We start from the raw sequence: 13887 nt of genomic DNA, 5'->3' as shown, positions 1-13887 counted from the left end.
TGTGATCTTCGGATGAAAGGCTGTATAAAAATGAAATAATATGGGGGTGGTTTTCAAAGAGTGGTTGCAATATAAGTGGGTAGCAAGTCGCACAGCACACACACCACGATCTTGAGAGTAAAAATGATACCTTGCTATTCCAAAAGCCTAGAAAGTGAGTGTGTTAATTTGCCACTTGAAATAAAGTGAGAAAGGAAGGGGATGTACATATCTAGCCCAAAGTATGCAGAACCTAAGTCAGGGAGCAGAGTTCTGTGGCTTTGGCTTGGGAGTTCTGCTCTCCCTGTCAGTAACCTCCACCAGCAAGGCTACAGCATCTCTCACAGTCCTCCTTTTGGTCTGTTTCCAGCAAGGAATAAAGAAGGAGCTTTGAGCTACCCAACCATTGGCAATCTGGGATTTAAGTACTATTCTGAGCCAATGATTTAAGTACAATTTTGAGCCAAGGAACCCTTAAAGCAAAGAGGAGGGGGGTTGCCCTGGATGAGTGAAAGTTACAACACCTTTATTTCTGTGTACTATTCTTTATTTCCTACAAGTTCCTGTCTGTTTGCTATTCTGTTCACTTTGCTAAGTTTGAAGTTGAAAGTACATGACCCTGGTGAGAAATGATTGCTTATTATATAATATAGAATATATAGTAGACATATAATATTTTATAACGAACCACCAACAATGAGAAGGTATCTCCACCTTAAGTCTTCCCAATCCCTTACGCCCTCCTAAATAGTATGAGTAAAACATTTGTTTTGCAAATGAAAACTATAGTGTGGTACTTACTCACAATGATCAAGTCTTGTCCTGGTTCTTCTCTGACACTCCCAGCTGAGCTTTTGAAAGCTTTCTTGCCTAAATCACTAGCACTCCCAACGGGTTTACAGGTTACAAACAGCAGGTTCATGACAACGCATAGCAGTTCACAGCTGGATGTAAATAAGATGTTGATCCAACACTTGACATGCTTCTTGTTCTTTCTTTTTGAAGAGTGAGGCTGGCAGTTCTAACCACATAATTTACATCTTCCTGTGAGTTATGGCAGGTCAGGGAAGGCAAGGGAAGCTGCTGAGGGAGCAAACATGTTTCTGGGCTCTCTGGAAGTGTAGCCTTCAAGGAAGGAGCTGAGCCACACTTGTTCACATGAGGGGTTCCTCATTTAATGGGCTGCACTAGCAACTGGGGGAAGCTAGCAAACAATATAAAATAGGGTGGTCATATTTCAAAAAGTGAAAATCCGGACACAAAAATTGTTGAGCTCTTTTTTTTCTTTTGGGCCAAAGTTTTTGAGCTATTTTTAAGGAAAATAACCCTCAACAACACTGCTGACATGGGTTGCCGTACATTCGGATTTTCCTGGACTTTTTTTTTCTTCTCTCCGCAATTTTTGCCCAGACACTGCTTCCAACTGCAGTATTCCGGCTATGTCCAGGATATAGAGTGCAAAAGAGAAGAAGGAAGGTTGAAGAAGGGTAATGGGGAAGTCAGAGGTACAGAAATGAGAGAGGTTTGGAGGAAAATGCTGTTGATTTGGTTTGTCTCCTGCTGAAATGGGAGACTCCAAGCCGGGAGGGAGAAGACAGGTACATCTTACTGACTTTTGATGGTTAATAATAATTTTATTATTTGTACCCTACCCATCTGACTGGACTGTCCCAGCCACCCTGGGTGGCTTGCAACATATATAAAAAGCATCAAAAAAACATTGCAAGTTAATAATAATAATGTTATTTATTAGGAGGACCCTACCTTCTCCATATTCCCACACCTCTTTCCCTTTTGCTCTTAAAATCCACTCTTATGAATGCCTGTGAGGCCCGTCCCCAGGAACCATGTCCCCCTCTCCCAGTCTGGGGAGTCCGTCCTCTGTGCCAGATTCCCATTCAGTCCCAGATTCAGCCCAGCCCAGCCCCCTAAGACCCTTCCCATGGTCTTCCAATTCCAGCTCCCTAGCCTCCCCCCCCCCACAAGGAGCAAACATGCTTTCTGAAAGTGTGGCCTTCAAGGAAACGGTTGAGCCACAACCCCACATGTCGTTCAAATCATTTAATTCCCATTTAATCGGCCGTGCCAGCACTTGGGGGAAGCTAGAGAGGAATATGAAAAGATAACCCAGGGTGTAGAAGGCAAAAGAGGAGGATGAAGAGGAGACAAGGGACATCTTGTTGACTTTTGAGGGTTTGGAGGACCCTGCCGTATTCTCTGTCCCCACACCTTTTCCCTTCCACTCTTAGAATCCAGTTCAGTTCATTTTAACCCTTAGAATCAAGCAGAAAAATAAAGTATTTTTGTCATGCTGTAGCTCCATTTAAATCCATGGGACTTAAAAACAATCCTGTGGTGCCTTAAAAGACCAACCAATTTATTCTGGCAGAAGCTTTTGTGGCCTATATTCAACAGAGGTGTGAAATGCTACCCTCAGTTATATGTATACTCAAGTTTTGGGGCAGAAGGGTTGCCAGTTGAATAAAGGAATGAAATACAGAAAAGTCTATATGGTGATAATTATGTTGTTCACAGTGTTTATTCATACAGAGATTAACTTATCCCACTGATGCCAAAGAGACCAAAATTGGACTACCTCTAGATCTAATAATCTTTCAAACGGTATTTTTCACTGGAAAGTGAACAGTTGGAAGAATATATTTTTTGAGCGCAAGGACACATTTGTCATCTGAAAGCAAGACTGGTGTAGATCTGTGCTCCAGCACAGTTCTCAAAACAATCACATGAAATTAAAAAAAAAGTGAAATGTATTGGAAGTTCATATAAGGATGTAGCGTTGCATCAAAGGGCGCAGTAACTTTGCTGCATCTAAAGAAGAGTCTGGCAGGTGGTCACCGTCCCTGTGCTGAAAGAAAGGTCACCCAGCCCCTAAATCGCCAAACTACTTGGGGAAGGGGGAAAAAAAAACCTTCCCTGAAACTGTCAAGATAACAAACAATATTGTGAGGGGGGGGGAATCAACAGCGCTCCCTATGGGGTCTAGTAAACAACGTCAGCTGTGTGGTTTTCTAAGGGTTAAGGAGAACTGAACTGGCTTCCTAGAGAGGAAGGAACTTGGAGAGAAGGGAAGGGAGCGGAGTCCTCCAGGGCAATACATGCCCCCCCACTCCATAGTCCTTCCTGCCTGGCTTTGGACTTGGGGGTGGGAGATCATCTGGGATTTGGTAAGTCGACCCCCACTCTATGTTGTGCATTTGGGGGGAGGGTGCAGCTGATCCATCCAGGGGACCCCCAAGCCCTCCAATCAGGGAGCGCAGATTCTCTCCCCGCAAAGCCAAATTTTGAAACGTTGGGAGAAGGTGCAAAGCAGGTCCGAAACATTTAGCTGACCTAAGCAGAATGCATTTTCAATTGCTCCCTGTTGGTGAGGACCAGATCCAAGACAGACGGTTCCCTTGTTTCTGCTTCCAGGATCTGGGAAATAGGATTGTCTGCATGGCAACGAACCTTAAATAATAGTAGTAGTAGTAATTATTATTATTATTATTATTATTATTATTATTATTATTATTATTATTTATTTGTACCCCGCCTATCTGACTGGGTTTCCCCAGCCACTCTGGGCGGCTTCCAACAAAAATTAAAAACACATTAAAATGTCACACATTAAAAACTTTCCTGAACAGGGCTGCCTTCAGATGTCATCTTCTAAATGTCAGGTAGTTGTTTATCTCTTTGACATCTGGTGGGAGGGTGTTCCACAGGGTGGGCGCCACTACCGAGAAGGCCCTCTGCCTGGTTCCCTGTAACCTCACTTCTCGCAATGAGGGAACTGCCAGAAGACCCTCGGCGCTGGACCTCAGTGTCTGGGCAGAACGATGGGGGTGGAGACGCTCCTTCAGGTATACTGGGCCAAGGCCATTTAGGGCCTTAAAGGTCAGCACCAACACTTTGGATTGTGCTTGGTAACGTACTGGGAACCAGTGTAGGTCTTTCAAGACTGGTGTTATGTGGTCCCGGCGGCCACTTCCAGTCACCAGTCTAGCTGCCGCATTCTGGATTAGTTGTAGTTTCCAGGTCAGCTTCAAAGGTAGCCCCACGTAGGGCGCATTGCAGTAGTCCAAGCAGGAGATAACCAGAGCATGCACCACTCTGGTGAGACAGTCCGCAGGCAGATAGGGTCTCAGCCTGCATACCAGGTGGGGCTGGTAGACAGCTGCCCTGGATACAGAATTGACCTGTGCCTCCATGGACAGCTGTGAGTCCAAAATGACTCCCAGGCTGCGCACCTGGTCCTTCATTCTTAGCATAGGCTGAGTTCCAAGAGGTATCAGGGGTAAGGAGTTATTTAGCACCCACCCACAAATTACTCCATAAAGGTGCTTGCAGAAAGCAGCTTTTTTCCGGATCTCAGGCCAGCAGGAAATTGACATTCTTGTTTCTAGGATGAAATGTGCACTAAATGAGAGGAGGAGGAGGAGGAGACTGCAGCTCTTTAGGACCCCAAAGGATTACTAAGTATTAGCTAGTTTCCAAATGCAGCTGCAGCTTCCTTCATAATTTCAATACACAGAGAGGCAGGGAGGAACCAAAGTACCATATTTTTCGCTCTATAACACGCACTTGACCATAACACGCATGTAGTTTTTAGAGGAGGAAAACAAGAAAAAAAATATTCTAAACGAAACAGTGGATGTATGATTTTTGTGATTCATGCTGTGGCCACAGACATGTGATCTGACGGTGAGTTTGGGGTAGCCCAATGCAAAAATCCTGAGGATCCATGTGGATCCATGCTTTGTAACCACGTTTTTGCGCCATTGCGGCCCCATGAAACAGTGGGTGCATGTGTGTTTTTTGGTGCAATTTGGTTGCCATGGACATGCTATGTGATCTGATGGTGAATTTGGGGTGACCCAGTGCAAAAATCCTGAGGATCCATGTGGATCCGTGCTTTGTAACCACGTTTTAAGTGGGGAGGGAAGGAAAAGCACTCAAGGGACAAGGAGCACGCGTGGGGTGTGTGGAGAAGGATGCTGCTAATAATGCAGGAGAGGGGTTTAAGGGGAGAAGGCTCCTCTCCTCTCCCGCTTTGCTCCTTTAAAACAAGCAGGCTCTGCTTCTCTCCCTCCTCCCCGGCTCAGCTCGCTGAAAAGCTTTGCTGCTATTTAGCGAGCTGAGTGGGGAGGAGAGAGTTCAGAGAGCACGGTTGATTTAAAGCAGCCAACCAGACAGGAGCCGCTTACACCTGTGTAAGCGGCTTCTCTCCCGCTTTGCTGTTTCAAAGCGAGCCACGGAGGAGGGAAAGAAGGGGAACCATGGATCCTCTGCTCACAACTGCAGCAGATCCCCCCGCCATCCATAGGCATTCGCTCCATAACACGCACAGACATTTCCCCTTACTTTCTAGGAGAAAAAAGTGAGTGTTATGGAGAGAAAAATACGGTAATACCTCTGACGTTTCAGTTCTGTTTCAGTTCTCAAGTGAGATCATCCCACAGGCTGAGGAAGAGGCTGCAAGTCTCAAATGGAAGAATGCTGGGGCTCAGTAGTGGTCCATGGCCCATAGTTTGAGAACTGCTGGCTTAGAAGGCGGCTTGTATAATTTGCTTCATAACTTTCTTTCCAGGAGGGCTACTACATCAGTATAATCAGGCCCTGGTTAGGGATACGGGTGGCACTGTGATCTAATCCACTGAGCCTCTTGGGCAGCTCAAATCCTCGTGACAGGGTGAGTTCCCATTGCTCTGTCCCAGCTCCTGCCAACATAGCAGTTCAAAAGCACAGCAGTGCAAGTAGATAAATAGGTACCGCTCTGGCAGGAAGGTTAAGCGGCGTTTCCGTGTGCTCTGGTTTCCGTCACGGTGTCCTGTTGTGCCAGAAGCGGTTTAGTCACATGGCCACATGACCCAGAAAGCTGTCTGTGAACAAACGCCAGCTCCCTCGGCCTGAAAGCGGAGATGAGCACCACAACCCCATAGTTGAATTTGACCGGACATTATTATTATTATTATTTATCCACCCACCGCCCATCTGGCTGGGCTTCCCCAGCCACTCTGGGTGGCTTCCAACAAAATATTAAAATACAGTAATGCATCAAACATTAAAAGCTTCCCTAAACAGGGCTGCCTTCAGATGTCTTCTAAAAGTCTGGTAGTTGTTGTTCTCTTTGACATCTGCTGGGGGGCGTTCCACAGGGTGTGTGCCACTACTGAGAAGGCCCTCTGCCTGGTTCCCTGTAACTTCACTTTTCACAGCGAGGGAACCGCCAGAAGGCCCTCGGCGCTGGACCTCAGTGTCCAGGTAGAACGATGGGGGTGGGGATGCTCCTTCAGGTATACTGGACCGAGGGTTAAGGCCCTCCAGGGGTTCTTTACCTGTTTTTAACTATTGAGACCCATCCACCTTTGCTCAGGGAACATTCTTCCTATTCTGAAAATGAAGCAATTTTACAGAAGAACAATGTCTTGGCCTTCTAGGACTTGCTAGCACCTCTCATTAGGACAGACAGAAATTGGCAGAAGAGCAAAGGAGTTCCTGTGAACCTCTTGGAGACTTCCTGGGAGCACCGATGGAGGAGGAAGATTCCAGAGGACTTGAAGCAGGAAGTGGCCGGGATGCCATCGAGACTGGAAGCAGTAGAGGATTCTGGGAGAACACAGGGAGGAAGGACACCCTCATCTCGTACATTCAGCCCCAGTGTTTCAGGCATTTCCTTTACCAGGAGGCCAAAGGGCCTCGGGAGGTTTGCAGCCAACTCCACCATCTTTGCCATCAGTGGCTAAAGCCAAACCAACACACAAAGAAGGAGATCCTGGACCTGGTGATACTGGAGCAGTTCCTGACTGTTCTTCCACAAGAGATGGAGAGCTGGGTAAGGGAATGTGGAGCGGAGACCAGCTCCCAGGCGGTGGCCCTGGCCGAAGGTTTCCTCCTGAGCCAGGCAGAGGAGAAAAAGCAGGAAAACTGGCAGGTGAGTGCTGCAATCTAGAAAGCACCAAGAACTTCAAATGTGATGGAGGGTACCTCAAAATTCGCTAGTAATTGCAACATTTTTTGAAAGCTTCCAAGGAAGGATATACAATAACCCTTAAGGTTTCTGCTTCTTGTAATGCCTTTTCTAATTTTTCTCCCCATTCCATGTTTTGAATTTTTATTGCCGTTTCAGGGGGAGGTTCTGTTTGCAGAGATGAGCAATGATTTCTCTGATAATGAGAGGACTCCATCGGACACCAAAAAGCACCCACTGGGTAAGCATTGCAGAAACAGATCCCAGTTTGCCTTCCGTGTTTAATTGCAAAATACTTCCATGGGCTCCTTTAGTGTTTGGAGCAGAAAGTACTTGTTTCCAGCCTTTTCCATAAGTCAAAACAACATTTCCCTGTTTTTAAATGTGGGGGCACGCATGTTGAGTTGCGGACAAAAGCCCAAAGTGGGAGAGATGCATTTCCACACGCCTGAAATATAAAATTGGAATAAAAAGCATGCAATGCTTAACCTCTGAGACAAACTTTCCATCAACTTTGTATTTCACAGGTGATGGGATGATGCTGGAAAGATCTCTTCAGCCATATTCTCTTCACAAAGGAGGGGAATCAGCTTCTGTGGACACAGATCAGGTAGTGGGGCAAATCAGTGGGGGGAGAGAGGCTGGGGGCAGCCAGATTGCCTCTGTCCTCTCCTCTCTGAGACAGAATCAATTTTCTTTCACTTTCCTTCTTTGAAATGTGAGCTGAACGAAAGCTTTGAAGGCCACTCAAGGAAACTTTAAATCCTGAGAATAAGGAACAGCTACCACGCGGGTGGTGCTGTGGTCTAAACCACAGAGCCTAGGGCTTGCCGATCAGAAGGTCGGCGGTTCGAATCCCTGCGACGGGGTGAGCTCCCGTTGCTCTGTCCCAGCTCCTGCCAACCTAGCAGTTCGAAAGCATGCCAAAGTGCAAGTAGATAAATAGGTACTGCTCCAGCGGGAAGGTAAACGGTGTTTTCGTGCGCTGCTCTGGTTCACCAGAAGCGGCTTAGTCATGCTGGCCACATGACCCGGAAGCTGTATACCAGCTCCTTCAGCCAGTAAAGCGAGATGAGCGCCACAACCCCAGAGTCATCCACGACTGGAGCTAACAGTCAGGGGTCCCTTTACCATTACCTTTACCTTGCCTTAACTATCCTTTTAGATGCAGCCAGAATTGTTTCTTAGTAGTAGCAGTGCTACGTATGAATTTAAATAACACTTAATGCTAAGGTAAGCTTCTAAACAGTTGACAGTAGAAAAAGCAGTTACAGAAATGAAACAATTCCATTGAGACATTAAAATAAACACCCATAATTACCATATTTTTCGTCCCATAGGGCGCACTGGCCCATAGGACGCACCTAGTTTTTTGGGGGGGAAATAAGGGGGCGCACCTAGTTTTTTTGGGGGGAAATAAGGGGGGGAAATAAATTTAAAAGGCGCGGGACTGGGGCGGGGAAAGCCCAAGCTTCCCCCGACCCCAGCCCCCAGAACAGACAGCTCTCCGCAAAGCGGTGGGAGAGCTGCGCAACTTCACGCAGCTTTCCCACTGCTTGCCGAGAGCTGTGCAAAGCCCGAAGCCTGGGGGGCGCTGAGCTCAGCGCCCCCCAGGCTTCTGGGTCCAGGCAGCTCTCCGCAAGCGGTGGGAGAGCTGCGCGACTTCGGAGAGCTTCCTGAAGCCTGGAGAGCGAGAGGGGTCGGTGCGCACCGATCCCTCTCGCTCTCCAGGCTTCAGCGAAAGCCTGAATTCGCCCCATAGGACGCACACAAATTTCCCCTTCATTTTTTGGGGGGGGAAAAGTGCATCCTATAGGGCGAAAAATACGGTAAATTGTACCCCAAAAAATTATGACATTAAAGCAACACAACAGTTTATAGACAATGGACAACCTGGTAATGAGCTGTCTCTGATGAGCTATCACTAAGGTGGAAATATTTCCTTTTTATTTTAGGGTTCAGCATCCTTTGAGGATGTGGCTGTGCATTTCACAGATGAGGAGTGGGTGCTGCTGGATCCTGACCAGAGAGCTCTGCATAAGGAAGTCATGGAGGAGACCTGTAGGATGATGGCCTCTCTCAGTAAGGCTGTCTGTTTTATCTCTCTTATGAAAGTGAGGTGTTTATATGTGCGATGGACATACAGCCTTGTGCTGGAATTCAGCAGCAGCACCTACGGCATCTAGTATTCTAACGCCTCTGCAGTTAACCTCAAATGGAAGATGTTATATTGTTTTGTCTCTGAATATGATTCCTCCAGTTTCCCCCTTCTAAACAATTAGCAAAGTGGTTTTGACTGCTCTAACCATTGGTCAGTCTTGCCCCGTGTTGTCTCCTCTGGCTGACAGCATCCCTCCAAAGGTCCATGCCAGCACATTGAACAGTTCCATCTAAGATCCATTAGATGAGCAAGGGGAACTGGATCTGGCTGGTGAGGCGGATAGTTCCCTGCTCTATGCATAAGCCAACTTTGACAGGTGGTCACTCATATCTGTCCATCAATTATGACATCAGGTGGCAATTAGAAAGGGGGTGATGCAAAGCCCCCTTGAAGGCCAGCTTTCAGCGCCAGTCAGCTGATCAGTGCGGAAAATCCTTTCACATTTACCTGGGGGTTTCTAAAACACCCTAATGCAGCTGATCTTAGTTTGGGCAGATCAGCTGATCAATGCAGAGAAGGGAGCTGTTGGGATTCTGTCCTCGGCCCAGGAAAGTATAAAGACAAGGGAAAGTTTCTTACCGTCCTTTTTTATTTCAATCTTTACAGAGAGGCTATAGAACCCAGCCTCTTAGATAATGGCGTTGTCCTGAGTGAATCTCCACTCCCGTCTCTCCCACTTCCTCATTCGTCACATCTATGGGTGCTGTTACATGCCCTCTGTCTTTGAGCTCTTTGCTATCCTACTTTTAAGGCTCACCAGGTTCTGGGAGATGGTGGGTCTGGAATGCTTTCTAATGACAACGTGTCAGCTGGGTGTTGTTCCAGCTATCCCATGATTTCCCAGCTTTTCCCCTCATCTGCCTCTGAGCTGCTACCTCCCTCAAACCCCTGTTGCAAATCTATACTATCTCCCTCTTCCTTCCCCCCCCCCCCGGAAGGATCAGGATGGGAGGTGGTTTCCACCATTCCCCCTCTGCCCTGTCACTGACAGGAGCCTTACTTGTGAAGGAGCAGTCAGGAGTGCATTTTAAGCAGCCAGCTAGTTATGGACAGTCACATATTTTCTTCTCCACACTAGAAGTCATAGCTCTGGGGCTAATAGCCTCTCGGTCCACCTTAGGACCCCTGCCAGAACGATCTGCATCACATCAAAGTCCCTTCAGTTCTTCCATTTTTACAACTGTTCCTTGGCATTGCTCAATAATTTGGAACCCAGTTTCATCTTAAGGCTCTAATCAGTTTCTGTCTTCATTGCAGAAGGTGATGAATTGGAAACCAAGAATAAAGGAGACCACAATAATGTCTACACAGTGGGGGAACAGAATATAAATTTGGAGAGTGGAGAGAGATTCAGCCAGAGGTCCCAACAAAAAACTGACGGTGGGAGGAAACAGTATCAGTGCTTGGAATGTGGGAAAAACTTTAGCAGGAAGTCAAATCTCACTAGGCATGAAATAATTCATTCAGAAGAGAAACCATATCAATGCTTCGACTGTGGTAAGAGCTTTAAAAGAAGCACAGACTTCCTTAAACATCAAACATTTCACACAGGGGTAAAACCTTATCAGTGCTTGGAATGTGGAAAGTGCTTAAGTCGAAACAACCGTCTTGCTTCCCATCAAAGAATTCATACAGGGGAGAGACCATATTCATGTCCGGAATGTGGGAAGAGCTTCAGTATGAGTGACAGCCTGACTACACATCAAAGGATTCATACAGGGGAGAAACCATATCAGTGCTTGGAATGTGGGAAGAGCTTCAATTTAAAGCATAATCTCACTTCCCATCAGACACTTCACACAGGGGAAAAGCCATTTCAGTGCTTGGATTGCGGAAAGAGCTTCTCTCGGAACGACCGTCTCACTTTCCATCGAAGAATTCATACAGGGGAGAAACCCTATCAGTGCTTGGAGTGTGGGAAGAGCTTCAGGTTAAAGGTAAACCTCACTTCCCATCAAACACTTCACACAGGGGAAAAACCATATCCATGCTTGGAATGTGGAAAGAGCTTCAGGTTGAAGCAAACTCTCGCTTCCCACCAGACGCTTCACACGGGGGAAAAGCCGTATCAGTGCTTGGAATGTGGGAAAAGCTTCAGGTTAAAGCAAATTCTCACTTCCCATCAAACGCTTCACACAGGGGAGAGGCCATTTCAGTGCTTGGAATGCGGAAAGCGCTTCAGCCGGAGCTACCATCTCACGGCTCATCAAAGAATTCATAACGGAGAGAAGCCGTATCGCTGCTTGGAATGTGGACGGAGCTTCAGTCAGAGGGCCTATCTCACTTCCCATCAAGCAAAGCATGATGGAATCAAACTATGAAAGGAATAAATGCTGGCAAGTCATAGGTCCGGACAGGGCTGTGTTGCATGGTGTCCATCTGAATGCACAGGTGTGTCCAGCTCTCACATATATCTCTGTACTTTTGGTGATGAGTTCTGCTCTCCCCACAAATAACCTCTACCAGCAAGGCTACAGCATCTCTCTCAGTCCTTCTTTTCATCCATTTCCAGCAAGGCATGAAGAATGGTATTCCATTGGAGCTTTGAGCTACCCAACCAATGAAAATCTGGGATTTAAGTACAGTGGTACCTCGGGTTACAGACACTTCAGGTTACAGACTCCGCTAACCCAGAAATAGTACCTTGGGTTAAGAACTTTGCTTCAGGATGAGAACAGAAATCATGTGGCAGCAGTGGGAGGCCCCATTAGCTAAAGTGGTACCTCAGCTTAAGAACAGTTTCAGGTTAAGAACTAATTAAGTTCTTAACTTGAGGTACCACTGTACTATTTTGGGCCAGTGTATCCTTACGAGAAAGGGAGGGGGATCTCCCTGTATGAGAGAGGGTCATAATGCCTTTATTTCATTGTACCATTGTTTCCTACAAGTCCCTCTAGGTTTACTATTCTGTCCATATTTCTAAGTTTGAAGTTGAAAGGAGATGCCCCTGGTTAGAAATGACAGAATGGTTATCTTTCCTGCTTCCTGTATTTTTCCTGTTTCTTGAGTTTTCCTTTGGAGAACGATAATATTGACCCTGGAGATCTCCATTCTTTCTTTTGATAGGAAAGATACAGTGCTGTATAGGGAAGCTCTTAAATGTGTAATGTTTGATTATGCTTTAAAATATGTTGGAAGCCACCCAGAGTGGCTGGGGCAACCCAATCAGATGGACGGGCTATAAATAATAATAAAAACTATTATTATTATTATTATTATTATTATTATTATTATTATTATTTGCTAGTAATTGAACATTGCTGGCAACACACATTTAGTGTGCATTTACCCTAAACTTCCAGGACCCATCACAGGTCACGATTTGTAGAGATGATTTGTATCATGATAGCTGTATATTTCTCAGAACGAATCCTCACTGAATTCAATGTAATCTACAGATAATTATGTCCAGAATTGCAGACTGAATAGGCTAGTCGCAGGACTTTTAACAAAGTACCCATCCAGTTCTAGGACTATGGAAAAAGAATTCCCCCAGGACCCACCTTATTTACTCCTATGTCTTATTTCCAGAAAGTGAAATAAAATAGAAACATATTTAATGGACTGGGACCTGGGAGATCAGGGTTAAAATCTAGTGGAGGCACAAGCTGTTTTGGAGCTGTAGTCCACTTGGTCAGATGAATCATTCTTGACAATCCATGAAAGACTATTCAGTACTGCGTTATCCTTCTATTTATTGATAGCCTGCCTTTCCCCCTTATGGGACTCAAGGCAGTTTGTTGATAAGAACAAGAACGGCTAAAAAAGAAAAGAACCATCTTTTCTTTAAAACAATTGTTAAACCATAAAAAATAATGACAGCAAGAACAGCACAGCACCAGCCCTTTCCTTCAAAGCAGTCAGTTCTCCAAAGTGTCAGAACAAGAAAGTTCTCACCTGCTGGACGAAGGGAGTTGACTTTTTGAGTGTTTGGAGGGTTCTACCCGCTTCTCTCTCCCCAATCCCAACCCCACAAATGTCCCTACAGCTGTTAGAATCCAGCTCAGTTCATTTTAAACCATAGGATCCAGAGGAATGAATAAAATTACAGTGGAACCTCGATTGTCGAATGCAATCTGTTCCGGAAGACCGTTCGACTTCTGAACCGTTTGACAACCAAGGCGCAATTGCCGCTCGGCAAATTCCCTTTTAAAAATGGAGAAACACGCCTTGGAAGCTGTTCAACTTCTGAGGCGCATTCAGAAACGGAAACATTCGCTTCCAGGTTGTTGGCATTCAGGTTCCGAATTTTTTGACTTCCGAAGCGTTCGACAACTGAGGTTCCACTGTGTTTAGACATACTGCAGCGCCACTGAAATCCATCAGACTTGGAAGACATTCCTGGGATTCTGTCAGAAGCTTTTGTGGCCTTCAGATCACTTCAACCGATATGCTTCCCTCAGCGCAGGGCCTTTCCATGGCATTTTGGCACCTGATGGCACCCGAACGCTTGCCAGGGAAGAAAGGGTCAGTGGGAACAAGAGGGGAATAAATGTCTACATTGGGAAGAAGTGTAGGAGAATCAAATCAATCTCAGCTGACAGTGCAAATGGCATGTAGAATAAACTTCAGCAGGAAGGTAAGTTTCATTATACATGAAAGAAATCACACAAAGGAGAAATCAAAGCAGCGCTCGAAACGTGGGGACAACGGCAACACAAAATCAGCTCTCGGCAACCATCACAAATTTCACCTGTGGAAAACACCATTGAAGTGCTTGGAATGCGGAGACTACTTTGACAAGAAGTCAAGTCTCATTTTGCATCAGAGAGTTCAC

General features: G+C 46.0%; 4 protein-coding genes across 5 annotated transcripts in view; 2 read left to right on the top strand and 2 right to left on the bottom strand.

Annotated features, from left to right (window-relative positions):
- The window catches only part of LOC310837292 (uncharacterized protein), a 530615-nt gene that overhangs the window by 40057 nt on the left and 476671 nt on the right, over positions 1-13887 (bottom strand). The window lies entirely within an intron of this gene.
- The window catches only part of LOC310837527 (uncharacterized protein), a 93495-nt gene that overhangs the window by 22933 nt on the left and 56675 nt on the right, over positions 1-13887 (bottom strand). The window lies entirely within an intron of this gene.
- Positions 1-13887, top strand: part of LOC310837592 (uncharacterized protein) — a 60378-nt gene that overhangs the window by 23642 nt on the left and 22849 nt on the right. The gene's annotated exons all lie outside the window — the stretch shown is intronic.
- On the top strand, positions 2960-12320 carry LOC310837525 (uncharacterized protein). Its single transcript, XM_083724235.1, has 6 exons — positions 2960-3164; positions 6420-6913; positions 7109-7190; positions 7477-7559; positions 8905-9031; positions 10368-12320. Exons 2-6 carry the CDS (start codon positions 6512-6514, stop codon positions 11429-11431), a joined length of 1758 nt encoding a protein of 585 aa, XP_083580361.1. The 5' UTR covers positions 2960-3164; positions 6420-6511; the 3' UTR covers positions 11432-12320.

The sequence above is a fragment of the Podarcis gaigeae genome (assembly GCF_964106915.1).
Source record: "Podarcis gaigeae genome assembly, chromosome: 2".
Classification (NCBI taxonomy): Eukaryota; Metazoa; Chordata; class Lepidosauria; order Squamata; family Lacertidae; genus Podarcis; species Podarcis gaigeae.
Note: the sequence above shows the minus strand (reverse complement) of the source record. Positions and strands in the feature narration are given on the sequence as shown.

What these genes read in the sequence shown, in the direction of transcription:
- LOC310837525 (XM_083724235.1), top strand. Translation starts at nt 6,512, where the DNA reads ATGGAGGAGGAAGATTCCAGAGGACTTGAAGCAGGAAGTGGCCGGGAT. An exon ending in AAAAGCAGGAAAACTGGCAG is followed by an intron (nt 6,914 to 7,108) that starts GTGAGTGCTGCA and finishes TTGCCGTTTCAG; the next exon opens with GGGGAGGTTCTGTTTGCAGA. An exon ending in CTTCTGTGGACACAGATCAG is followed by an intron (nt 7,560 to 8,904) that starts GTAGTGGGGCAA and finishes TTTTTATTTTAG; the next exon opens with GGTTCAGCATCCTTTGAGGA.